Source organism: Emys orbicularis, chromosome 4 (genome assembly GCF_028017835.1).
Source record: "Emys orbicularis isolate rEmyOrb1 chromosome 4, rEmyOrb1.hap1, whole genome shotgun sequence".
In the NCBI taxonomy this organism is placed as follows: domain Eukaryota; kingdom Metazoa; phylum Chordata; order Testudines; family Emydidae; genus Emys; species Emys orbicularis.
Window position 1 is genome coordinate 18267409 of NC_088686.1, and position 25567 is coordinate 18292975.

Below are 25567 nucleotides of genomic sequence, written 5' to 3' on the forward strand. Positions count from 1 at the left end.
ACTTACTTATGAGTAGTCCCTTTTGACTTCACTGGGACTATGTGCTTAAAGATAAGCATGTGGGTAGGTGTTTGTTTCATAGAATTATAGAAATGTAGAGCTGGAGGTCATCAAGTCCAGCCCCCTGCGCTGAGGCAGGACCCAAGTAAACCTCGATCATCCCTGACAGGTGTTTGTCAGCATATTTTTTAAAAAGCACCAATCATGGGGGTTCCACAACATTCATTGGAGGCCTATTCCAGAGCTTCACTATCCTTATAGTTAGACAGTTTTTCTACTACCTAATCTAAATCTCCCCTGCTGTAGATTAAGTCCCTTACTTCTTGTCTTACCTTCAGTGGACTTGGAGAATAATTGATCACCATCTTCTTTATAACAGCCCGTAACATATTTGAAGACTGTTTTCCGGTCCCCACCTCAGTCTTCTTTTCTCAAGACTAAACATGCCCACTTTTTATTTAAAAAAAAACCAAAAAAAAACACCTTTGTTCATAGAAACTTCATAGAACGGTTTTCTAAGCCGTTTATCATTTTCGTTGCTCTGCTCTGGACTCTCTGATTTGTCCACATCTTTCCTAAGGTGTGGCACCCAGAATTGAATACAGTACTCCTGCTGAAGCCTCACCAGTCCTGAGTAGAGTGCAGAATCTGGATCTTAAACCTGATATTGCACCAGAAGTGTGTGGAGATGTTGCTTGCAGCAGGGTTTAGAACTTGCATACAAAAGCATGAGTAAGAATTAAAACCGCTCATGATGCTGAAGATTTGTTTTTGTGGGGAGGACACTCAACCCTTTCTAAACAAAACCTAGAATTCTTCCCCTTAACATCCAGTATCTAGTTTTTATTTTCAGAGTCATGTGAATTTCTGAGCAGTCACACAAGCATTGATACAACTGTAGAACAGCAACATCCACCAGTAAGGGTAGATTAGAATTTAGGGATAGGGTTGCGCCAGATTTTTTCATGGAGGATCTCTGTTCTTCAATTTAATAAAATATTGCAAAAGTAATTCCTCTGCTTGAAATACAACTACTTTACAGTACCAATACCCTCTTTTTTATTTAAAATTTTAAAATGAGTTGCCAGTAATAGCTGTGGACCAGTTCTTAAACTGATCCGTTAACTCACAGCTCAGATGCTATTTCTGCATGGTCCGATCATTTGAATGCTCTTCCTTTTGCATGGTTTCTAGTACAATGTATAAGTTTATCCAACCTGATGAATAATAGAGGGAGTTGGCTGACTGCCATGAGTGTTGCAGGAAATCTCTACTGCTGATTCCAGATGCTGAAGTAGCAGCTACTGAACTTGAATTGAGAAAGGGAAATTTACTCTAATGGAAGGAAACAAATGGAAACTTCTGATAGAACAAGATCTGAGAATATCTTTCTCAGAATCTAAATGCTTTTTGTAGTCTGCATGAAATGCTCTCTAAAAGAATAGAGCAAAATAGCTTGCTGAAAACTCTAATTTCAGTTGCACATGCTGCATTGAATTGAAACACGTCTACGATATTTGAGCCTTTAAGTTTGTTTACTTTTTTATTATTATTTTTTGTCTACAGACAATTTTTTTAGACTGTCTATAAAGTTGTCAGAATTACATGCAAATAATGAAAACTCTGCAGTGAAGCTAATAAAATCTCCTCCTTTTTTTTTTTTTTTTTTCCTTCAGGAGAACACTAAAACAGGAGAGTACTTAAAGCTTTTCCTAAAGTAAAACAGGCCCTTGAGAATAGCAGTTGGTAGGAAAGGTACCATGGTATAGGGTACTTTTGCTTTCACTGACATGTAAGGGCTGTTTTAAGCAAATGTAGCAGACATAAGACGACAGTATATTAAGATGAGTCACTTCCTTAAAAGGAGTCACTTCCTTAAAAGGATGTGTCTGTGTAAAGGTTTACATGCTGTTAGTTTTTTGTCTAAGTTTGGATTTTCATCCTAATGGTAGTAACAGACAGGATTTAAGAGACCTTTTAAACCACCTTTCTTAAATATGCACTTTCATGGTTATAGTATTGAGTATTAGAGAGCATACACAGAGAAATAGTAAAGGGTAGCGATCACATATGACATTTCTTGAGTTTAAATTTTGTATTTTAGTTATGCATCATTTCGTACCCTTTTTTTGCACATTCAGCTTGTTTGTAATAGTTTAGCTTTGTCAACAAGTCCTTGTTGAATCTTCAAAATGATCCTTTATAGTAGTAACAGAACTGCTTTGCAGTGGACTTGACTAAAGTAACTTGCAGCCTGTATCCAAGCAGTAGAATGGCATGCGATATAGACAACTTATAAACATTGTGTTTAATATTAATTTCCTGATAAAATACTTCATCTGTGTCTATGGCAACATTGATAATGCTGCTTACTGTGCTGGGAAATAGTTCCTGATAGCGGATTCCCTTTATTACAGATGGATATTGATTTCTGTGAACCTAACCCTTGCCAGAATGGGGCTAAATGCTATGATCTAGGAGGAGATTATTACTGTGCCTGCTCTGATGACTACGATGGAAAGAATTGTTCTCACCTCAAGGACCACTGCAAGAACAGTTCTTGCAAAGGTATGTGCTGTCCCCCAGGAATTCATTACTTGGGCAGTCATGTAGAACACAATGGGAGAAAAATGCAGAGGATTATAGGGTGGCAGGGAGTAGTCTCTCTTATCGAAGTGCTGTAGTTTGACTATGTATGCAGTGTAGCTGTAGCAGTGTCAGTTCCAGGTTATTAGAGAGAACAAGGTTGGTGAGATAATCTCTTTCATTGGGCCAGCTGCTGTTGGTGAGAGAGACAAGCTTTCAAGCCACACAGAGCTGTAGAAGAGCTGTGTGTGGCTCAAAAGTTTGTCTGTCACCAGCAGAAGTTAGACCATGTCAAGTACATGATGGCTGGGGGAATGGGAAATATGCTTGTAATCTTGTGTATTACTTGCAGGGTGGTGCAAGATAACTTTCTCTTAATATTATAATCTTAGAATGTGCATAAAATGTCTTCCAATAAGATATGAACAATGTGTTCACTACTCTAAGATTAAAAAAGCCACAGTTCTTGGTTGGCACTATCTTTTCTATATATAGCTAATGGTGTTAAGAATAACTGATTTACCTTTTTATTCTTAGTAATAGACAGCTGTACAATAGAAGTATTCACAAATGCGACGCAGGAAGGTATCCGTTTCATTTCATCTAATGTTTGCGGGCCTCATGGACGGTGCATTAGTCAGCCAGGAGGGAATTTTACTTGTGCCTGTGAGAGGGGTTTTACTGGAACGTACTGCCATGAAAGTAAGTGGAAGTCTGTCCCATTTGTCTGTCTTTTTAAAGAGCTTGAAGGCTTAAATTTTTTTTTCTCAATCATTAGAGGAACATTGCTTTGAAATTTTCTTTTTAAAAATGGACAATTAATGTTATACAGAGTGCTTCACTTCTAGGTCACTTGTTCAAACCCACGTCATCTTGGTAATGACTGAAAGATATTATGATACTATTTTAGTTTTCTCTGTAAAACAAGTTGTGGTTTTAACCCAGATTTTTAGGGAATGGGTGTCTTCATTACAAATGGCACCCTCATGGGCAATCCCTTCACAGGAAGCTATGGATTCATTAGACGTAGCGTTTGAACTTTCTTGGAGCAGGTTTTGAGGCATGTTGGTGAGGCAGTGTAAGAGAGTCTGCCGTGCACTGTTAGCATTTTTGGTACAGTGATTTAGAGTATTTGCCAGATGGAAGGAAATTCACAGTATCAACAGTGAGACTATGATTAGAACCATTAACAATTTTTGAAAAGTGTGTGTGTGTGTGTGTGTGTGTGCCATTTGTATGTAGACGAATGGAGCACATAAGTTCCAGAGCTGTCAATCTGGCACACACTCTGTTGGACCTAGCTCTTTAAAATGTTTAACACGAACCTGAAACTGTCTTCTGCATTTAATGCACTGATTAAAATAGTCCCAATTATAACCCTGTGTTGACTTTCTCTTTAGATATCAATGACTGTCTTGGAAAACCTTGCAAGAATGGCGGGACTTGCATTGATGAAGTAGATTCATTTAGGTGTTTCTGCCTAAGTGGCTGGGAAGGAGAATTGTGTGACACAAGTGGGTACAACTAAAAAATTCCAGCTTTAACGTATTTTTTTGAGGCATTTAGTCTGCAGTTAATAATGTTGGAATTGAGTTTCTCTGACCATTCTATAGAACCATGGCATTTCCTATTCCACTTGCCAAATGACTGTTTAGGAGGCTTTAAGAATGCAGCTTCTAAGGGGATCAGTTATTTAAATGTGAATGTAACCTGATTTTGCAATAATATGCTTTTTGATAAAAGCTTTCAGTAATTATCACTCTTCATCCTGTTAACTAACGCTTTCTAAATAGTTAGAGGAAACCATATGCTGGTCCTTAGAACATTCTTGCAGCACAGTTGTCACCATACCAAAAGCAATCTGATAGTCCAGGTGTAGTAAAAATCAAACAAACCTGTGATATGAATCAGTCTTTTATAGTGGTATGATGGAAATCTAGATTAATGCCCAGACTTGGACCACAACTAAATCTTAAGTGCTAGAGGTTGGAAGAATGGAATAGTTCAAACAGTCTGCATTGCAGAGATGTTCATGTTTTCTTCAATTAAACTCTAAAATAGGATCATAAATCCTCCTACTGATGCGTCCAGAAGTACTATTAGAGTACAAACCAAAATATGCCAGCCAGAGGCTGTCTAGGATAGTTATTTGTAATTGATGTACTGGAGTATCCTGGGTAACTGCCCCAGAGCAGGTTTTTTTTTCAAGGACTTCTGCTTCAGAGGTATGCCATCCACCCCATTAATGAGAACCCACTGAGTCATCTAATACTGTAGATTAAATATATAGCAAAAATTGAACTAGCATATTTTAAAAAAGCATAACCATAACAATTTGATGTAATTTGAGTTTGGAAGGAAAGAACTAACTTAAATATAACCTAGATTTTAGAATGTACTATCAATTGTTACCAAGTTATATCCTATCTGGAGCTTTTTCCATGAGGGAAAAACTTCCCCTCTTGAATGAGTAGGGCCTATGTTCCTACCACCTTGGACTGATGAACGCAAAGAGGGTAATATTTGATCAGTACTTGGATGGATTACTGCAAAGGAGAAAGGAGTTTGTATTTTAGTAGATCTCTCTTCCCTCTAAATTAGAAAAGCATTTCTAAACCTTGGATTTAGGGGCTTACTAGGGTATTGCAGGTGCCATCTTTCAGATGAGATGTGAAACAAGGGCCTTTAACCCTTTGGTCCTTTTGCAAGAGATGTTAACGTGGTGTCTTGGCTAAATTCCATCTTAGATAATTGTTCTGCCTACAAAAATTTGCTCCCGTTCAACAGAAAAAAGCCTTCTTCTCTTCCTGTTCTAAAACTCCCAGGTAGTATTGATGGTGCCAGTTGATGATTTTATCTCATCCAAAAAGTTTATCGGAGGGGCCAAGTATTTAAATTAACAAATACTGAACACCACTTAGAGGTCTGGGTTGAGGCCCATTGGTAGGGCAGCATGGGCCTGATCCAGAGCCCTATGAAGTCTGTTGGAATTTTCCCACTGATTCCAGTGGGCTTGAGATCAAGCCCTGTGTGAGAAAGCTTGCTCGAACGGTGCCTGTGCAGTACCTGTTCTATGGGTAGTAAAAGCTCGGTCTCCAGATTGGTCAGTATAGTACCTTCCCCAAAATTGTTTTGAATCTGAAATATTCTTACAGGAAAATGTAAACCTCTAAGGCCTCTTTAATTCATGGTTTTCAGTCTTAAACTCTTGATTCTCATGTCATCTTTTTGCTGCTGTTTGTGCCAAGGTCTGAAGCTTTCTTTGCAATTCGGACCAGTTCTTGTCTCTGTCTGGAGACATTTTATCTCTTTACGAAAGACAATATACGGTACCTAACTTTTAGAAACCGAAACTCCTCTATCCTAGTCTACTGCATTTTGTTGAGCATTTTGAATTTTTTTTTAATAGATTTTAACGACTGTTCCCCTAATCCGTGTCACAATGGAGGCCGATGTATTGACTTGGTGAATGACTTCTATTGTGAATGTAAAAATGGTTGGAAAGGCAAAACTTGCCATTCACGTAAGTGTTTACTTTGTTCATATTCATCTTTTGTGCACATACTTGTATTCTTTCTCCCGTGGAGGGGGAAACTACCAGTTTTCTGAAATGGATTTGAGACAGCACCTGTGGAGGAATCAAAGTCCATATTCATAATCTCCTTCCCAGTCCAAAACTGAACCTTTTAAAAAACAAACCAAAAAAAAACCTCATGTGCAACATGTTAGGCTGTTCAATCAACAGTGGAAGAAAAAGACAACTGACATTTGCTTGATTTCATTACAATACCAGAGCAAATGGAACTGTGCACTTTCTTAATGGTATTACTTTGAAATATAAAGTTTGTTCTAAAAAATAGAAATCAAACTACATCCAAACATCCTCTGCAATGTCTGTCACAGAAAATGTTTAATATCTTGGTTAACTTACATTCACTCTTGATGTGCTGCTTAGTTCTTGTTTTGTTGTGGCTCCTAGGTGAATATCAGTGTGATGCCAATACCTGTAGCAATGGAGGAACATGTTATGATGATGGAGACACTTTTAGATGTTCATGTCCTCCAGAATGGAAAGGGAGCACTTGCAACATTGGTAAGCTTTTAACTTTACTTACTGATGTGTGGTACAGTCCAAAATGGGCTGAGCCAGAGAGGATTCTAGATCGCTCTCAAATGTTTGGTAATTGGGAGGGGCTAGTTCAAGTCCAACCCAGTGGCCAGTGACCATATGTTTTTAATACTTTTCATTTCATGTAGACCCTGAATATGAATTTTGTCACTTCTATCCAGTATTCAGTAGAATGTCCATATAATAAAAAATATGTATTACAATTAGCACTAAGACTCCTACCTACTAAGATTTCCAGGAAAAGATGGAATGGGCATGGAGAAGCATGGTAGAAGTTCATTGGGAGCAATGTGGGAAAGCTTGCATTGCTGTATTGGGTGTTTTGTGTGGGGCTGGGTTTTCGTTTTGTTTTTTGTTTTTGGTACCTATGATGTGAACAAATGGAAGACATCAGTCTCCGTATCTAAAGAACTGTTTACATGAGTACTAAACTTCCAGTAGGAATGTGAGACGAAAAATTAGATGAAGACAGCACAGTTTTAGTCATTCCACTGGGCTCTGGTTCCATTTCGTATATATTGTACTCATGTTTAAGTTATAGAATTTTAAATCATAGCTTGGCATTCATATTTACCACACTGTGTCCTTAGATGTTGACACAGGAAGAGTATGAGGCCAAGCAACTAGCAAGACTTTTGGATTGGACACTTTATATGGATAACAAGAATATCCAGAGTTAGTCATAACAAAAATTTGAAAGGTATATTAAACCTCATGCTTAAGGCAATCTCTGACTAATAGAGATCAGGATCAGACCTAAGACGGGATATAATATTCCAGATCTACCTACTTCTAGGTTCCTAAACCTTCCCTTGTATCGTCTGGTACTGGCCACTGACCAGATGGACCTTAACTCTTATCCAGTATGGCAATTCCCCATTTTGGTTGGTTCATAGGTTCAAAGTTTGAAATCTAGATTTTGATACTGTTTTACATAATTGTTTTGTTTGTTTAAATCAAAGCTAAAAACAGCAGCTGTATTCCTAACCCTTGCATGAATGGGGGAACATGTGTTGGCAGTGGCGATTCTTTTTCTTGCATCTGTAAAGAAGGATGGGAAGGACGTACATGCACACAGAGTAAGACTTCACTTTTTTTCCACTAAGATACTAGGAGTGTCCGGTACAAAGCTGTTTAAAAACCTGCTTTGGTTTAGTTATGTTCAGGTGCCAACATATATGAATCATTCAGGCTAGAGGGGACAGAGCTTGTCTAATGAACTGTGAGAGCTTGTTTGTTTTGCGTCTAATTTTTGCCAACATAAACGTTTAATTTCCTATGAGAAATGATCTTTGAAAGTTTATTTCCAAAACTTTACAAAGATTTTTTTTTTTTCTCTCTGAATATTTGTCTCTAAAACTAGTAGCAGGTGGAAAAGCAGACTAAACTATATATCCTGTTAAGAATGCTAAAATGGTTAGCTTTTATTTTCCATTTAGTATAACATTTCACTATTTTAGTGACATACCAACAGGATGATTTGTTTAGGTGGGGCAAAGCTTGCATTTTTGCTGCTTCAAGACATAACATGAAGAAAACATTGCATCTGAACTACATTTTCACCTTATTTCAACTCTGAAATTATGCCTTCATTAGATTGTTCAAAGTTGAATATACTGGTGGTATTAACCCTAAAAACTCTGAATTTGCTTATAATTGCAAGGTTTTGTAAAATAAATACAATAAAGTTTAAAAAAAATAACTGGCTAAATTGCAAACATGCATATGAAAGGTCAAAGGAGTAGTGCTCCTTTAAGAAACTAGAGGCTGGTTTAATTAGCAATAGCCAATACCATTGTAATTGTCAATGTAGTCTTGCTGTCTGTTCCTGAGTTTAGCTGCTATCCCACAGCACTTTAATCTCTGAAGTTGTGATCTATCCAACTGAGGCAAGAGTTCAAAGGTCACTGAATTAAATGGCCAGATAGAATCTTTAGCATTTGTCACTTATATTGTATGTAAAAGCTAATATTAAACCATTTTACTGTTACCTTATGGCGTTTCACCTGAAAACAACCCTTTTTGTAGTTAGTGTATTCATACCATATTACAATTCCTTTATTGCAGATGAAAATAAAAAAATGTCTTTTGGCTTACTATGTTTTTTCCTTTAGGTTTTTAGTTTTATTATAGATTTAGTTTTACAGATTATAATTGGCATGCTACATATTTTAAAACTCATACAATTCATTTACTCTTGTATTATAGATACCAATGACTGCAACCCCCATCCATGGTAAGCACTAAAAACCTTCTGTTCATTCTTTTATTTTCATAGCACTTGAACATATTGTTATATGTTACTCTTAAAAATATTCATACTTCAGTGAATCAAAATTGCACTCTAAACATAATTAGACCTGGGCTTATAAAGAAAACATTCTAAACATTCTTGCTGAAACTTTTAACAAAATATGCTTTTTTGTGCTCCTTTTTGTTTTTGCTTTCTGCCAACAATAGAGCAATTTAGAGTTTACTGGTGAAAATATTTATAAGAATTAATTTCCAAGTCTTGTGTTAGTATTCATGCCAAAAGTACTTTTGAAAGCTCATCCAGTCAAAAAATAGAAGTATTAAATAGCATTTTATGTAGTGAATCTCAACTAAGAGCAAAATTAAAATATTTGCTATCAAGTTTGAATGAAAACTGTGAAGATACTCCCTGAAAGAAGAATGTAGCCATCACAAATTTTAGTCCACCCATATTATTCATTGAAAATTATTTGCTTAGCTCTTACTATAATATATACAAGAAATTTATATCCCATTTAAGATCAAATATTGGTTCTGAATCTTCTAAAATGTCTTAGTGAAATTTGATAAGTAGCAAGATATTCATACACACAATCTCTCGACACTGAAAATACAGGTTCCTTTGTCCATTGTCTAACACATTTTGCTACTAACAATGCTACTCCCATAATTTTTTGTTTTATGTAAAATCTAAGTTTTTAAAATGCAGACATCTGGGTTAAGCAAACATCCAGTAAATCTTGCAAGTTCTCATTTTCTGATCCAAACTCTGCATTTTGTACACTTCCAAACAAACTGGGAGAAAAACCTTCAATTTCTATTTTACATCTTGTGCACAGCCATTGTATCTTTTTCCTGAGTTGTGTTCATATCTTTATAAATGTTCCTAATTATACTTTTCCCCACAGTTTCTATAATATTGTTTTTTCAGATGTGTTATTAAGCAATATAATTTATCTAACAGTATCCCAGATATCCTTTCTCTTAGTGGGAACAGATCATCCCTTTAAACAGCAGCAGAAGGTTTAATTAACAAAGGTTTAATTAGAGAGACCAGCAAAACAATGCATATGGTTTATTAAATAGACTCATATTATGAATTAGCAAGGATTTTTAATTCTATATTGTTGAACAGTGAGAAAATACCATGAATAGGGACAATAGAAATTTGCATTTGAACAGACTGTTATGTGAAAGAACTAGGGTTTTTGCTTATCTTTAGGCTTGTGAATCTACCCTGAGAGCATTCATTGTAATGATAGGTTTATTATTTTTACAGTTACAATGGAGGCATCTGTGTAGATGGTGTGAATTGGTTTCGATGTGAATGTGCTCCCGGGTTTGCTGGTCCTGACTGCAGAATTAGTAAGTACCTGTATGGCTGAAGGACTGAGAGGTCATGCCATCAAGACCCAAAATCTTTGTTATCTTGACCCTTTGACATTTCATGCATTAAGCTTAGGTCAGCTGTACCCCAAATAATGAAGCAGAAGCTAACTGAATTATTCATAGACACTGATCCTCACCTTGTAAATAATGGGCTCTTTTTGTCTGGGACAGAATCCCTTTATTCATTTGATAAATGCAACTAAAATGACTTGGCTTAAATTGTACTCAAAAGATCTGTTGCTGGATTTTATGTAGGTGTTTTGTTTTGGGTTTTTTTTCCCCCTGCCATTAGCTTTGTAGTGAGAGAGAACAGTTTAGCATATTTTTATGCTTAAACCATAACAAATGCCTTCTTTGTGGTAATAACTTTGGATTCCTACTGCTGATGTAATGGGTTGGAAATTTCATAGCTAACCGAAATAAAAAGATGAGGGCAGAGTATAGTCACATAAGGAGTAAGGCATGGAACATGTAGCACCACATTTACAAGCTTATCTTAAGGACAGTTTAGTGCTATCCTTCAATACAGACCATGAGAACTGTAAAAACTAACTGATGCATTTTGTGTGGTTTGTAAAGTGAGGAAATGGAAGACCGAAAGAACATGACCCTTAACATTAACTTTGTAGTTAATTTAAATAAAAACCCGAAATCGTTAATACTGTGTAACCCACACTGATAGTGTGGCTTTTTGTCCCCCTTCGTGGCAAGACCATATATAGACTGTCTCTGTACCTGTGCACCTGGTCCTTCAGCTCAAGCAATAGAGATTCATGCCTTTAGGCCCAGAATTCCTGGGTTTACTCTCTCTAGATGACCCAACAGGGGGTGTCAAGTGTGGAGCCCGGTGTTACCTTGACAACTATGTCACCCCACTTATAACGATGCCCTTGGTTGGATTTTCTGCAGATATTGAACCTGGGACATCTGTACCTAAACGCATGAGCAGGTCCATTAGCTCAGAGGCTGAAGCAGACTCTTGTGGCCTAGTTATGGGGTGGGGGGATAAAGCTATACTCTATTCGCATGGTTACAGCTGTATCTGTTACAGGGTTCCTGATTTGCACTCTTCCTTATTTACTCTGTAGTAAGCGAGAGAATTGAACCATAAATCTTTCTTCAGGGTGACAGTGGTGGTACTGAGTGAATGCTGATCAACATATATATGGTGATTTGATAGACTTAACTAGGATCTGTTTGAAAGGAACAAGGAGTGGTAACATACTCTACTTGCTTGGTTTAGGTACTATTGTATTCTCCTAAAACCCCAACCAACTGTAGGATTTCGCTAAGAATCTAGCACAGAATGGTAAACCACTCCCTTGGCCCTCCAGGAGGGCATCAGAGACAGTGAGAACTACATGTGCTTCCGCTGTCACTTGTCATTTTCCGTTAGCTATGCTGATAACTGTCATGTTGCTGTTCCATACCACTTTCACTTCCAGTTACAAACTACAACTTAAAAACCACACTCGCTTATATAATGATGGTGAATCTTGGGAAGAAATTTGTTTTATAAGTTTAAAATATCGTTTAGAATGTTTGTTTGGGAAAGGGAGAAATGCTGAGAAGACACCGTATGCGTTTTCCTTTCCAACAATAGTCAAGTCTACGCTATAGCAGCACCGATGCAGCTGCGCTGCTGTAGCGCGGCTGATGCAGACACGCTCTGCTGACAGGAGAGCACTCTCCTATCGGCAGGATTACTCCACCTCGGCGAGAAACATCAGCTATGTCGGTGGGAGAGCGTCTCCCGCTGACATAGCGCCGGTGTGGACAGCACACAACTTCCATCGCTTGGGGAGGGAGGGGTGATGTAAGTTAGATGGACTTAACCGATAGTGTAGACCTTCCCTCAGTGTTCATGGTTTTGCAACTTTAAGTATCTGCGTATATCCTGATATTAAAGGATGTGTTGTGTAAGTGACAGCTGTTAATTTCTTTAGCATTACAAAAAATACACTTCCCTGTGCATCTACATATGCATTTGATTCCTAGCCCTTTTTTTAAAGGGGTGGATTTTTATGGCCAAGCGTATGAGTTTCTTTTCAAAAATTCTTGCTCTGATTGCAAGAGAGAGTCTAAAAATCTTTTTAAAGTAAGATAATTAGCTCCATTTTTGTTAAACTATTAACTCGATCTGTTTTCCTCTCCTGTTGACATTAACAGAAGTTACATGGGTGTATGGGGAAGAGACTAGACTCATAAATGTTACTTTTCCTCATTTGATGGGCCAAATTATACTAACAAAGTCCATTTGTTTCAAACACAGCCAAGCCAATTTACTACTTTAGTGCTTGAATTCAGATGCCTACATTAATGGACATGCATTTTAATAAGGCTCAACCTGCTGAGACTAAGCAGCTGTTGCATGTAGCACAAAAGTCAAATTATTGCTTGCACAGACCCATAGCCAAACATTCCTTCCAAGTGAGGATGGCAGATCTTGTCCTGTTTGATTGCTTGTAATTAGGCATATCGTGAAACATGCTGAATCTTTGCCACTGACTGTTTTACTTGTTGATTTTGTTTAGACATTGATGAATGCCAGTCCTCCCCTTGTGCATACGGTGCCACCTGTATAGATGAAATAAATGGATACAGATGCACCTGTCCTCCTGGAAGAGTTGGCCCTAGATGCCAAGAAGGTAACTTTTTTTTTTTTTTTAACTATTAGAAGATTAACTCAGGAAGCAACTGAGTATTTCATAACTAACACAGTTTTTATTGTTTATGCTATTCGCTCTTCTTGTAGATAAATCAAATTAATTTAGGTCTATTTAGTTTTCAGTTCAGTGCTTAAAAGACTAACTGTACTTTAATTTTTTTTTTTTAAGTGATTGGTTTTGGAAAATCTTGCTGGCTTAAAGGAATGTCATTTCCTCACGGCAGCAGATGGGATCAAGAATGTAACAACTGCCACTGTTTGGATGGACATATTGACTGCACCAAGGTATAAATATTCTTCTGAAATACTCTTTTAGCTGTACTTCTGTACCTGGATTTCTTCATGTGCAAGTTACTAGTCTTCAGTCCCCTTCCTTCTGTATTCTTTCCCCATGTACATTGCCCCTACTATATACTATAATATATGTATCATATTGGGTAAGGTAATAGTGGTAAAGATGCATGATAAATTCAATTTGAGTGCATCATCTGCCCACTAATTCGTCTCCACTTTGCTATCTCTAACATTCTAAACTTCTGAGCTGCTTTCAGACTATCTCTAGAATACAGTGCTTGTGTTCAGGACTGTACAGTTGGACTTGCGGCACTAACACAGACTGGCTTTTCAGCTGGAGAGCTATGAAAAATAGTACCAATGCTGCTCACTGCTTGTGAGTTATACAGCTAATTTCAGATGAGCACCAATAATATCTGTAATACTACACCACAGTATAGTCTCCTACAAAATTTGTAGGCAAAAATACCAAGTTTTTTTTTTTTAAAGATTTCTAAACACTTTGCAGATTGGTCCAGCAGTAAAGCTAGCTGCCTTTATATTCTTTGTCCAGCTACACATGCATCAAGGGCAAAGAAATTATAACTAAGATTTTCTAGATCCTTTTCAGATAGTTTATCATGTGAATTTGAGATCTGATATATTTTAAAAACATGATGATTACTAGCTTCTTGGAGGCTCATTATGATAGTGGAAGTGAGGTGATCAAAAGTGCACTATAAATGGAATTTATCACTGTAAATAAACAGCTTGGTTTTGTGGCTCTTTCATACATAATGGAATAAAATATATGCTTCCTTAATATCCAGAGAGACAAGGTGGGTGAGGTAATATCTTTTACCTGAAGAAGAGCTCTGTGTAAGCTTGAAAGCGTGTCTCTCTCCTCAGTAGAAGTTGGTCCAGTGAAAGATATTACCTCTAACGTCCTGGGACTGACATAGCTATGACAAGACTGCCTACATCCTTACTATCCAGTCTAGACTTCCAAGGGCACCATATGTGCTCCTAGGAGAAGAATCTGTATAACATTAGGATACACCATTTACAGGTGTATACAGTTAAAATGTAGCTGTGCTTGAGGTGTTCTATACCTCCCAGTAACTGTGTGTGCCTATAGTCCTCCTTCCTAGGAAGGAGGACTGAAGTGTGTTAGTGAGGTAGCATGGTACTTATTCACCTGAGTGTCTCTTCCCACCCCAAAGTTAAGACTAACTGAGATGTTATCAGGAAGAGGTAACATGACCCAATGCAGTGGTTCTCAACGAGGAGTCTGGGGCCCCCTGGGGGGCCACAGGCAGGTTTCAGCAGGTCTTCCAAAATAAATCAGATTGCAGGGCCAACATGAGACACTCTGGGGCCCCAGGGCAGAAAGCTGAATCCTGAGCCAAAGCTGAAGCCCGAACCCTTCCTCCCAGGCTGAAGCTGGAGCCTGAGCAACTTCTCTTCGCAGGGCCCTGGGCAATTGTTCTGCTTGCTAACCCCTAATGCCAGCCCTAGCTTTTAATCTACTGGAAAACAGTTGTGGCATGGTGGGCCATGGAATTTTTATAGCATCTTAGGGGGGAGGGAGTTCAGAAGGACAAAGGTTGAGAACCCCTGGCCTAGTGGATAGAATACTCCTCAAGCTTAGGAGGAGGCCCACAAAATATCTGCAGGACTAACTATTGTCATCCTTCAAATTCCTCCTTAGAACTCTTTGTAGCCATCGCAGAAAAGATGTGACACCACATAGGCTGCTGGTGTGCTGAGCCTACTGCCCATCACACGGACCAAAAGTGTCTCACTGTTTCCTTCCACTTCCCTCTCTGTATGTTCTGTTTCCATCGGTTAGTTTGTAAGCTCTCTGGAGCAGGGACTCGCTCTCTTGTTCTGTGTTTGTACGGTGCCTAGCACAATGGGGTCCTTGTCCTAGGAGCTATATAATACAAATAATAATCGCAGCTCTGCCACTAGTGTGCTGGATGACCTTGGGCCTCTGGGCCTCATTTTCCCGAAAATGTGGTTAATGATACTTAGCATCTTTTTTTAAGTGCTTTGTATGAAAAGTCTTGTAAGGCTGTGGTGGTGATGGTATGATCATCATTGTCACACTAGGAAAACATGGCCAAGCTTTTATCATGAGTATAAATCTGAAACACACTATTAAAGAGAGATACAGTAGTTAAAACTACAGCATATGACGTGTGGAAATAACTGTTTTCAGTAAGAATAAAAGTAGAGTTTCATCATTACCATTTTCTGTGGATTACTGGTAATTCCTGTAAATTCTACTTATAATGCACTATTGTAGCTAATCAACAATAACTAACGGAATTTTTCATCTCCTTTAATTTCTAGGTGTGGTGTGGGGGTAAACCATGTTTATTACAAAAACATCAGGATCATGCAAATAATTGGTGTCCCATTGGTCAAGAATGCCAAGAAATAATGTATATCAAATGTTTTCAACCACCTTGTACCAACTGGGGAGAATGCAGCACATCAGAGCCTCTGCCTGTCAATATCAAGTGTCCGCCTAGTTCTGGATATTTAGACAATAATTGTGCCAGAATTACTTTAATTTTTAATAGAGACAAGGTACCCCAGGTGAGAACAAAATTGTTATACTTGCCTAATAGTATAGAAACACTGGATTCTGGTGTATATCCTGTGTAGGTGCATATAAAACATGCTTATTATCAATGTCTGATACTGCCCTCTGTTTACAAAACTTTTTTATCGTGTGTAGCTGTACTGTGAGAACTTTGCTCCATGATGTTGTCATTCAGCCACAGTGCACGCAAAAAAACCCCACTGTAATTTAGAGGGCTAAATAAGGCTTATTTTAATATTTCTCCTTAAACATGTATATAAAACTGGGTAAGTACTTACCAGCATATGCTGTTCAAACTGCTCTGGTTCTGTCCAAATATTGCTAGAGCAGACCAGAGAATCTGTCCCACGCTTGTTTTTGCCAGAATTCATATAACTATGTAAAATAAATTAATGATAAAGCTGTATACACCAGTAGCCTTTTAAATACAATTTTTAACTTGCACTAAAAGATATGATTTATCTTACTTCTAATAGGGCACTACCATTGAAAACATTTGCTCTGAAATTCGATATTTACCAGCCTCTCGGAGTGTTTCTAGGGACAGGACTTTGATAGTATTGTGTGATCTATCATACTCCACAGAGAATGCAGTGGAAGTTGCTATTGTAAGTACTAGACTGTTCTCCTGAACTAAACATGAAAATTGTTTGTCTAGTTAGATTGATTTGAATGTGTTTTATTTACTCTTCCCATGTTCAAACACAGAAACCAGTATCCATATTAAGGTTTGACTATAATTTTGTTTATTACCTCATGGGTCTGTATTAAAACACTCAGTTCTCACATAGGCAGAAAATTGCTGTCGTCTTATTGTTTATGCTAAGTTGTCTATTTGAAATAAGTTCAGTACAATTACTAGTGCACAGTGACCCAAATCACAAAAACAATCACCTGGCATGATTATTGACAATCTCAGCAGAGACACTAAGCTGTCCTTGAGGGCAAAAAGTTATTGGTGGGGCACATAAGCAGAGTAAAGAAACTTTCAGGACCGCCATACGTTTACTGTGGGAAAAGAGAACTTCAGCCTCCAGGATGCTCAGAGGAAACACTGAAAACATTAGTGGAGGGAGCCGTGGGGGCGATCTGTCAGGAATATGAGTCAGCTAAGTGGTAGTTGACTCAAATCTGCTGAACTATTTGATTCCTTGTAAGGGAGTTTGGGCAGGATCTTTTTTGTAAGTTGCTTTTAGGTAGAAGCACAGTACATGCAGCCGGAAGGTGCCGTATCAGACTATCTTTGCTTACCAGTGCCAGTAAAGAGCATACTGAGCTATGATGCAAATAGGGGGACCTGTAAAGTTTTTAAATATAATGGATTATGTCATTAGTGCAAGCTAATATCGAGATATCTTGAAACCCTTTACACTATGACTAAGTTTGGCTTGGTGGTGTAAGCAATATAGAGGTCTGCTGCCTTTACTTGCCATATAGCAGGAGACAGTGTCTTCCTGCCATGTGACAGATTTAGAGCATAGTATTGTCCTAATATTTGCATACTACTTCAAACTGAACCAGCCACCCTGTGGAAATAGTAAATTAGGGTGTTCTAAACTGCTTCCAGGGTAACTATCAATCTGTACGACTAATTTAAATTAAGATTAATCATTGATATAGAGAAGTACAGATCTGGAATTATAAAAAATGATTTTGTCATTTTTCCCCTCTTAGTCTTTTATCCCACACCAAGATGAGCAAGATAACAGTCTAATACAGAACGCTGCTAATACAATAGTAAATGCAATCACCAAACGGCAAAACAGCACTGTTATGCTGGCAGTTACTGAAGTCAAAGTAGAGACCATAGTTGTTGGGCATTCATCATCAGGTAAGTTGAAGATACATTAGTGTTTTAAGTATACTTCCTACTCTGACACTACCAGTTTTATAACTTTCTTCCTATGTCCTGCCAGGAGGGCAATAGCAGTCAATCATAAAGAAGCTGTTTTGTCACGCTCTCGCTGCTTCATTTTTGTAGCAGGATCCCAGTTTCCTGCCTCATAACAAATGTGTTGTTTAATGGCTCCCTGAATTGTCTGTCTGTCTCTGTCTGTCTCTCTTCCCACCCCCAGCTTGTTCTAGATGACAAAACAGGGGAAAGGGCACCAGTGGAACATATACTATAACTTTCAGAGTCTCCATCCCAGGAGCAGAAAACGTCATGATATGAGCAGCCTTGCAAGATGCTGAGCATCCTCAATGCCTAGTCACTTCAATAAGAGTTAAAGCTACTCACGCTTCCTAACATCTGGCCTGATACAATCAGTCATTGCTTTTCATATTCATTTGGATCGTACCATGGTTCTCTGCCTCTAGGGATATGGCACAGCTGCATGGATCCTTCACTTGGCGATACAGCCCTAAGACTATGTGAGGGCAGGTGCAGAACATCTAGACGCTAGGTGTCTCACACCAGCAGTCCCTCCGAGCACAAGAGACACATAGGAAGCAGTTGTGGAAAATCCCTAGTGGACTCTTTCCTCTCTAACAAGGAATCCCAGAATGGGAGCCTTACGGTGACAGGAGATATACCCAGTCTCTTCCTAACTTCTCCAGGGTCTCATCCAGGGAGTCCTTCTACCAACAGTCTTGGTCAGTCACATGTATGACCTCCTTTCTTTCACTACTGGGGTGGGGAAGGGGTTACGTTCCATCCTTGAAAAATGTGTCAAATTTCTTGCTCATGTATTCCCTAAGTCCTGAGGCGCCAAAAAAACAACTGCATACTTCATCTCTTTCTTGGACAGGAATTCTCTAGAGGAGGTAGAACTGGATCCAGACTCTGATCCCAGGCTGTCATATCTCCTGCTCCCAGGAGAGTCGTTCTTGAGGAATGGGATCACTTAGTCTCCCACATCTCCAATAGATTAGAAAGCCCCAGAGGATGAAGCCAGTCTAACTATAGGAGGCTCATCAAATACTCCCTCCCATCCTTAAAATGGTTGGTGCAGTGTGCTTGGCTCCTGATTGCTCCATCTCTTCCTAAGAACATGCATGGAATCTACAAATTAAATATTGCTGTTCGTGGTCTTTGGCCTACTTTAAAGTTAACTTGGCAACAGTATCCCGTTCTTAACGCTCAACTGCCTCTGAAGGCCAATATCTCTGTCCATGACTATCTGAATCATAAGGTATATGGGATGATAAGGCACATCTTTTTGAGATAGATTCTGAGCTAAACACTTCATCTACCTCTCATACACTTAAAAATCTAAGCAGACAGACCATTCTGTGGGTTAGTCATGGGACAGAGTCACCTACCTGAATGGGGACTCCTTCCAAGACCTCTTGTATTCAGGTGACCATGGGCACAAACCGCTACTTAAGTGGTGACTCGACATTGGTCGGGCGGAGGGAGGAATGAGAATGCAAGCTTAATATCCTCATCTTGGCAGTGAAGTTGGTGGGAATGGCCCTCCTCTCCCTGAAGTATTCTGCCTTCAGCCACCGTCTAATTGAATTTCACAGCACAGCAGTGACTTACTTCCTCTGTGACCCAGGGAAAAGAAGTAAAACTCTGTAGAAGTCTGTCATTCTCCAAATGGATGAAATATAATATGGGCCCTCTGCATTCCAAGTTGACTCAACCCTCCAGTCTTAATGGCTAAGCTGCATTTGATGTTCTGATATGCAGGGCAGATTCGCAAACCCTCCTCATTGACTGCCTCATTCACAATAAACTGAAACTGAGGCTTTTACATAAGAAAATAGCTTGTCCAAAAAAAACTTCTGAACAATTTTTTTCTTTCTTGGAAAAGGCAAGACAAACATGCAAATCCATCTCTTTGTCATTTGTTTAAGAAGGAAGTGTGTTCCAGATCTTGGTGTAGCTAGGGACCATGGTCATATAACAGTTATCCTGGAGAACACACACCCATAGTCGGTTGACTTAATTCTTCCTGATCTTAAGTTTATCTAAGGAAACTAATGGCATGGTATTCCTTCTACACAGTCTGACTGCATAGTGTTGGCTGGCATAGGGTATGACTAGAATCTTGCATGATCATTCCCTAGCAATACCCCAGGTCTCAAAGAAAAGCACAAAGTATCCCATCTTTTGAATTCTCTTGAAACTTCCTCTTCTGTATTTGCCTCTAATACTGCTTCCCTTCCTGACTTTGGAGAAGTAAACAGAAAATTATCCTCCATTGGATGTAAAAGTAGTTAGCAAAAATACATTTCCAAAGCAAATGATCTCCCAGAGGTTGATTTTAAAAGAACATAATTTGCAGGGAAAATAGCCTGTTCTCTGCCATATTTCTGTATTCATGTAGCTGTGGAAGCACTCACTGGGGCTTGCTGGAAAGGGAAAGGAGAAAGGAAAAACTGCTACTTTGATTGACTGTTACCTTTTTGCATATCACACTACAAGGTATGTTTGTACTGATGAAATGCAGTCACAGCAAATATCAGTAACTAACTTTGAACAAATGAAAAACTTGTACTTTTTTCTGCTTGTTAGTTTTACTTCTAAGAGTGCTAGATGTAATGTTTTTTTTAATTCACATGATCAATGTTCAGGGTATTAAGCCAAGCAAGTTTAAAAAAAACCCCAACCATATGACACTTTGAAAAGAATATAGTTTCCGTTAACTCAAGTGAGGGTATACAGAGAGTGCTTTATCTATATACAGAAGTATTTGGATAGTTACATTTACTAGAAAATAGCTGTATCATCAGTAGTACATTCGTTCATATAAAGACATGCAGTAAAAAGAGAGGGAGAAACAATGAATACATAGTTCATATGTAACTTTACTTCCTGAAAGGTAACTGGAAGAAAGTCAATCCAGATATCAACTAATCAATGTAGTTCTAATAGTGTTTCATACCACTGGTATACTCTCATGTAGCAATGTCCAGTAGAACAGAAATCTCCTCTGATTTTCTGCCATCCTATTTCTCAAAAGGACTAGAGTTTCAAGCAGAAAATTAACTTAATATATTGTGGCAATTCCATCCTTTCGTAAAGGATTCTGAGAGGATATTTCTTATTGCAGATGCTCAGCATTGTCTAACTAGTTTTAATAACCAGGCTTTCTGTTTTGGTTTGTCCCCTAGATTATTTGGTTCCAATACTCTGTGTAGTTTTTAGTATTGTATGGCTGACTTGTATAATCATCTGTGTGTGGTGGACTCGAAAGAGAAGAAAAGAGCGAGAGAGAAGTCGCCCACCTAGAGAGGAGAGTACCAACAACCAATGGGCACCTTTAAATCCCATAAGAAATCCTATAGACAAACCTTACAGTAACAAAGACATTCGTTATGAATGCAAAAATTTTATATCTCCTCAAAAAAGAACTTGTGATGCAGTGGAGGAGTATGTAGAGTATGAGGAAGAGGAGGAGGAAGAAGAGGAAAGAGAGGTCATGGAAATGGACAAATTCCTCACAAATAAACTCACAATGCCTTTGTCAGCAAAGGCATCTGACACGTCAGAGAGCAGTCCAGTAAAGAGATCCCATCATATAAGCAAAATGGACAACAGATCTGTCAAAAATGTGAATGCATCAAACTTTGAAGGCGGTAGAGGCTAACCTGTATTCAAAACATAGGCGTACTGTGCCTACACTTAATGGGGAGGGGGAAATTGACATCTCCACTTTGCATCAAGGACTAAAATATCTGGAGTCAAATGTTCATAGTTTCTTTATTTTGCGTAAAAAAAAAAAAAAAAAAAGTTTAAATAAATAAATAAAAATAATAATAAAATAAAAAAAAGTTTATTTTGTTTCTTTAGCCTTGTATAAATTATTCAATGACTGTCAGATGAAAAAAAAGAGTAATCTTTGATAGTTGCTATTTTTGTAAAGTTTACTTGTAATACACTCGCTGTATGGCAGAGGAGAGAGGTTGTATTTTCAATATATGTGTAAAGTTTATTACAAGAGACTGTACACTGTTTACAGAATGTATTTCTTTTTATTACTTGCTCTAATTTAATGGTGGCTTTAAAACCTCCTGGTTGAGGAAATTGTGTGAACTTAAACTGTTTCTTGACTTCAAATCTCTATTAATGGCAGCTCACTGCACTTGTTACGTTAGTAGCTTCTGTAAGTTTATTTCAAATTTGCCTTACACACTTTGTAACAGGAACAAAAATTATAGAGATCTTTCAACTGTGGTTTAAAAGTGGCCTTTTATTTTTTGTTTTAATTACTTTAGAATTGCAGTATTGAAGCATGTGACAAGTGCCTTGAGATTAAACTTTTTCTATAGCAACTGTCAAAGACTGCCATACCAATATAGTTAAATTTTGAGAACTCTGTTTCCCTAATTGACATGGTTTATTTTGTAATTGTGAAAATGCTTCTTTTGTAAATATGTATATATTAAATGAATCACTCTGTATATTTGATTTAATAACTTAAAATATTTTGGTCTTTTTTTTGTCATTCCTTTTAATTTATGTTGCCGAAAGGGAGGTTTTATGGCAGTTTATAAAACTTTTTTTGTATTATGTCCAGATTAGAAGAAGATGTTAGTTAATACAATCAATGTTAGGAATCTGTTGGTCATTTATATTTACATTGGAACACAATCATTTTACGTGTAAATAGGTCCAGAAACGTTTATTTTACCCAAGTTCTTCCCATCTCAAGAACACTAGAGGGTGCATATACTGTACAGTACAACATAGCAAGGCATTGTTTTTCTTTTGTGAATGTTAATTACATGTGGTATTACATATTTTTTGCATTTAAATACAGGCCTAATGAAGGGAACAATATTTTCCTCATTCTTGTTTCTGTTGTGCTTATTCATCTATCGCTCTAAGAAATAGGTTGGCAAAGTCAGAAGATGGAGTACCTCAAGAGAAATGGTTGTTCATAATGGAAGGCTTGTGCATTTTGTTTTTGACTTTTTAAAAGCTTATTATTGCTATAACTGGGCAAATTATACGTTTATTTTTAATTACTGGAAAAACCATAACACTACATACGCTTAGTTATCTTACCAGTGAGAAGAGCGGATGTTTATCTGAAAGTATAAACCCTGGCCAATGAACAATGTAAACATGAATGTTTTTGAAACCAATTATTTTATACATGAACGCAGGAATTGTTTTGCAGGATCTTCTGTTTAGTACATTTTGTTTGACATGTTCTTAAATAACTTTCAGAAGAAAACTATTTATTAAAGCATTTTATAACAATGTTTGTTGTAACTTTTTTTACTTTGTGCTAAATATTCAAAACTTACTTTGATAACCTGGTTTAGAAGGTAGCTTTAGAAAGGGTACTATCCTTCACATGTTCCCCAGTATAATCCTAAGTATTTAAACCAAAAATACTTTTTCTGCTACCCTTGTAACTTTTTGTACTGTAAATGCTGCTGTCTTCCATAATCTAATAAAATGATTCCCTCATTGTGTGTAATACATTTTAAACTGTGTTTGCTTTCAAAATGCATTCTATACACTCATGGTTCTACTGAACTACCATATCAGACTTCGAAGGGCAGAGTAGTGGGTTCAGTTTCTATTTCAAGAAGTCTGTTTTACTTTGCTTCTGCAGCAGCACTTTCAAATTTGAGTCCATCGGGAGGTGAGATTAACAAGGAACCAGAGTGCTGCTTTAGCTGTGGGTTGTTCCTATAGCCATGAGTAACTGGCTTCCTGTGAACATCTGCACACTTAGCACAAGATACTGCTACCATTTTTTCCTATCTGATTGGCTGCCTTGATGCTCCATCAAAATGGAATACTTTACTGTTCAACATAACAGCGAGCTCTAGAAACTGAACCTGGTGGCATTACTGTATCCACCTTTAGCTTCTAGATCAAATTCCAGACTTCATCCTTGGCCATCTCCATTTCAGAAGCACTAAGCCTGCTTTTAGCTGATATGCTACCTATCCGGACTGAGCACCATACGGAGGGGCTCCAACCTCCACTGTTGGCTAATGTAAACAGCAGCCTTTGTACTGCTATATTCCCCTGCTTCCTCAGTTGAAGATGGGAGACTCTAAAACATTCTACAGTGTGATTCAAGTACTTGCAGTGAATGTAAAACATTTTTTTTTTTAAGAAAGCGAAAAGCTACTCTCCTAAACAGACCTCCACCTCTCTGCAGCTGTCCAGTCCTTGAACTAAACACCATATTAGTATATGGTCTGCTTTAGGTACAACTGTATCCTTGCCAATTGTAGTAACTTACATGGCTTAAACATAGGTGACTTATTTGATTAATGCAAACCGATGCCTCTAACATACTACAGTAGAACCTCAGAGGTATGAACTGACCAGTCAACCGCACACCTCATTTGGAACTGGAAGTACACAATCAGGCAGCAGCAAAGACATTTTTTTAAAAAGCGAGTACAGTATTGTTAAATGTAAACTACTAAAAAATAAATGGAAAGCAGCATTTTTCTTCTGCATAGTAAAGCTTCAAAGCTGTATTAAATCAATGTTCAGTTCTAAACTTTTGAAAGAACAGCCATAACTTTTTGTTCAGGGTTACGAACAACCTCCATTCCTGAAGTATTCCTAACTCTGAGGTTCTACTGTAAATAGTTCCTCTACTGACTGACTAATATTTCTGTAGTAAAATCTGGAACTCAGTGTTGTGTTTCCCTAGCACCTGATCTAGGGGTAGGGAGAACAGGGGCACTGGAACCTATAGATCCTGAAAGTTCATCTTTCAATCTTCATACAGTTAATACATTTTCACTGAAGAACTAATATTGTTTGACTTAAACTAGAGCTGTTTCTGAGATACTTCAGGAATTATCTGCTTTTACTTTTGGCTAATAAGCCTGATTCCTGCAGCGGGGTGCATGAACCATGCAACAAATTTGGTTCCCCAAAAAACATCCAAAGCTATAGTGAACAGACTTCACTCCCCTTATGACTTCCTAAAGCCAATTTTGGTTTTTCCAGAATTTCCCATCTGCTAGAAGATATCCCTGCGCCACATCAGTAGGGGCTCAGCACTAGCTGCATATGACTGTCAAAGAACTCCTTTGGGAACTCCAACTGATGTCTGTGGCTACCTGCTGCAGAGGGCGGGGAAAGACTTCTGTATTAGAAGTTAGTGCTGATATAGTAATTGAGGGGGTGTTTTTACTCGCTGCTTTGGATGACTGATGTCCAAATACAATCGCAAAGACTTTTACAACTGCAGCAGAATGAGAAATTACAGGTTATATTTTATATGGCTCTTGCTATCCACCATAGAGCTTGGAGTTGAGTCTTAACAAATGGTATTTGTAAAGCTAATTTTGCTTATTTAAATAATGATGTAACATGCCAAGTAAGTAGACAATGTTTGAGATCACTAAGCAATATAAAACATTGCATTTGAAATACAAATCTTCTAATAGCTCTTGTGCCTACCAGAGGTAAAAGTTGCTAGTGTTTTGAACAGCTTCATAAGGGTAGGGTTATCTTTACACATTCCAAAGTGAAAACATATCCGTGCCAAAAAAAGCTAGTGCATTTTATGTGCATAAACGATTATAAAGAATGAAACAATGAGGCGGGAGAATTACAAGACCGTTTCCAATATTCCCCAAAACAAGTATTAACCTAGTGTCTTGTATGTTATCTGTTTATAAATGAGACTGTAAAGGGTGGTAGCAAGTTAATATTAATTGAAATACCTGACCTTTCCTATATTTAGAAAAGCTTCACTCTGGTATTTTCTTC

General features: G+C 37.9%; 1 protein-coding gene across 1 annotated transcript in view; it reads left to right on the forward strand.

Annotated features, from left to right (window-relative positions):
* JAG2 (jagged canonical Notch ligand 2) overlaps positions 1-21452 on the forward strand; it is a 107735-nt gene extending 86283 nt beyond the window's left edge. Inside the window, exons 13-26 of the mRNA XM_065402579.1 lie at positions 2418-2568; positions 3124-3288; positions 3987-4100; positions 5996-6109; positions 6566-6679; positions 7678-7794; positions 8924-8951; positions 10248-10333; positions 12892-13005; positions 13195-13310; positions 15657-15905; positions 16389-16520; positions 17587-17743; positions 20977-21452. Of these exons, the coding sequence (XP_065258651.1) occupies positions 2418-2568; positions 3124-3288; positions 3987-4100; positions 5996-6109; positions 6566-6679; positions 7678-7794; positions 8924-8951; positions 10248-10333; positions 12892-13005; positions 13195-13310; positions 15657-15905; positions 16389-16520; positions 17587-17743; positions 20977-21452 (2133 nt within the window). The remainder of the gene's footprint in view (positions 1-2417; positions 2569-3123; positions 3289-3986; positions 4101-5995; positions 6110-6565; positions 6680-7677; positions 7795-8923; positions 8952-10247; positions 10334-12891; positions 13006-13194; positions 13311-15656; positions 15906-16388; positions 16521-17586; positions 17744-20976) is intronic.
* Positions 21453-25567: the final 4115 nt, after the last annotated feature.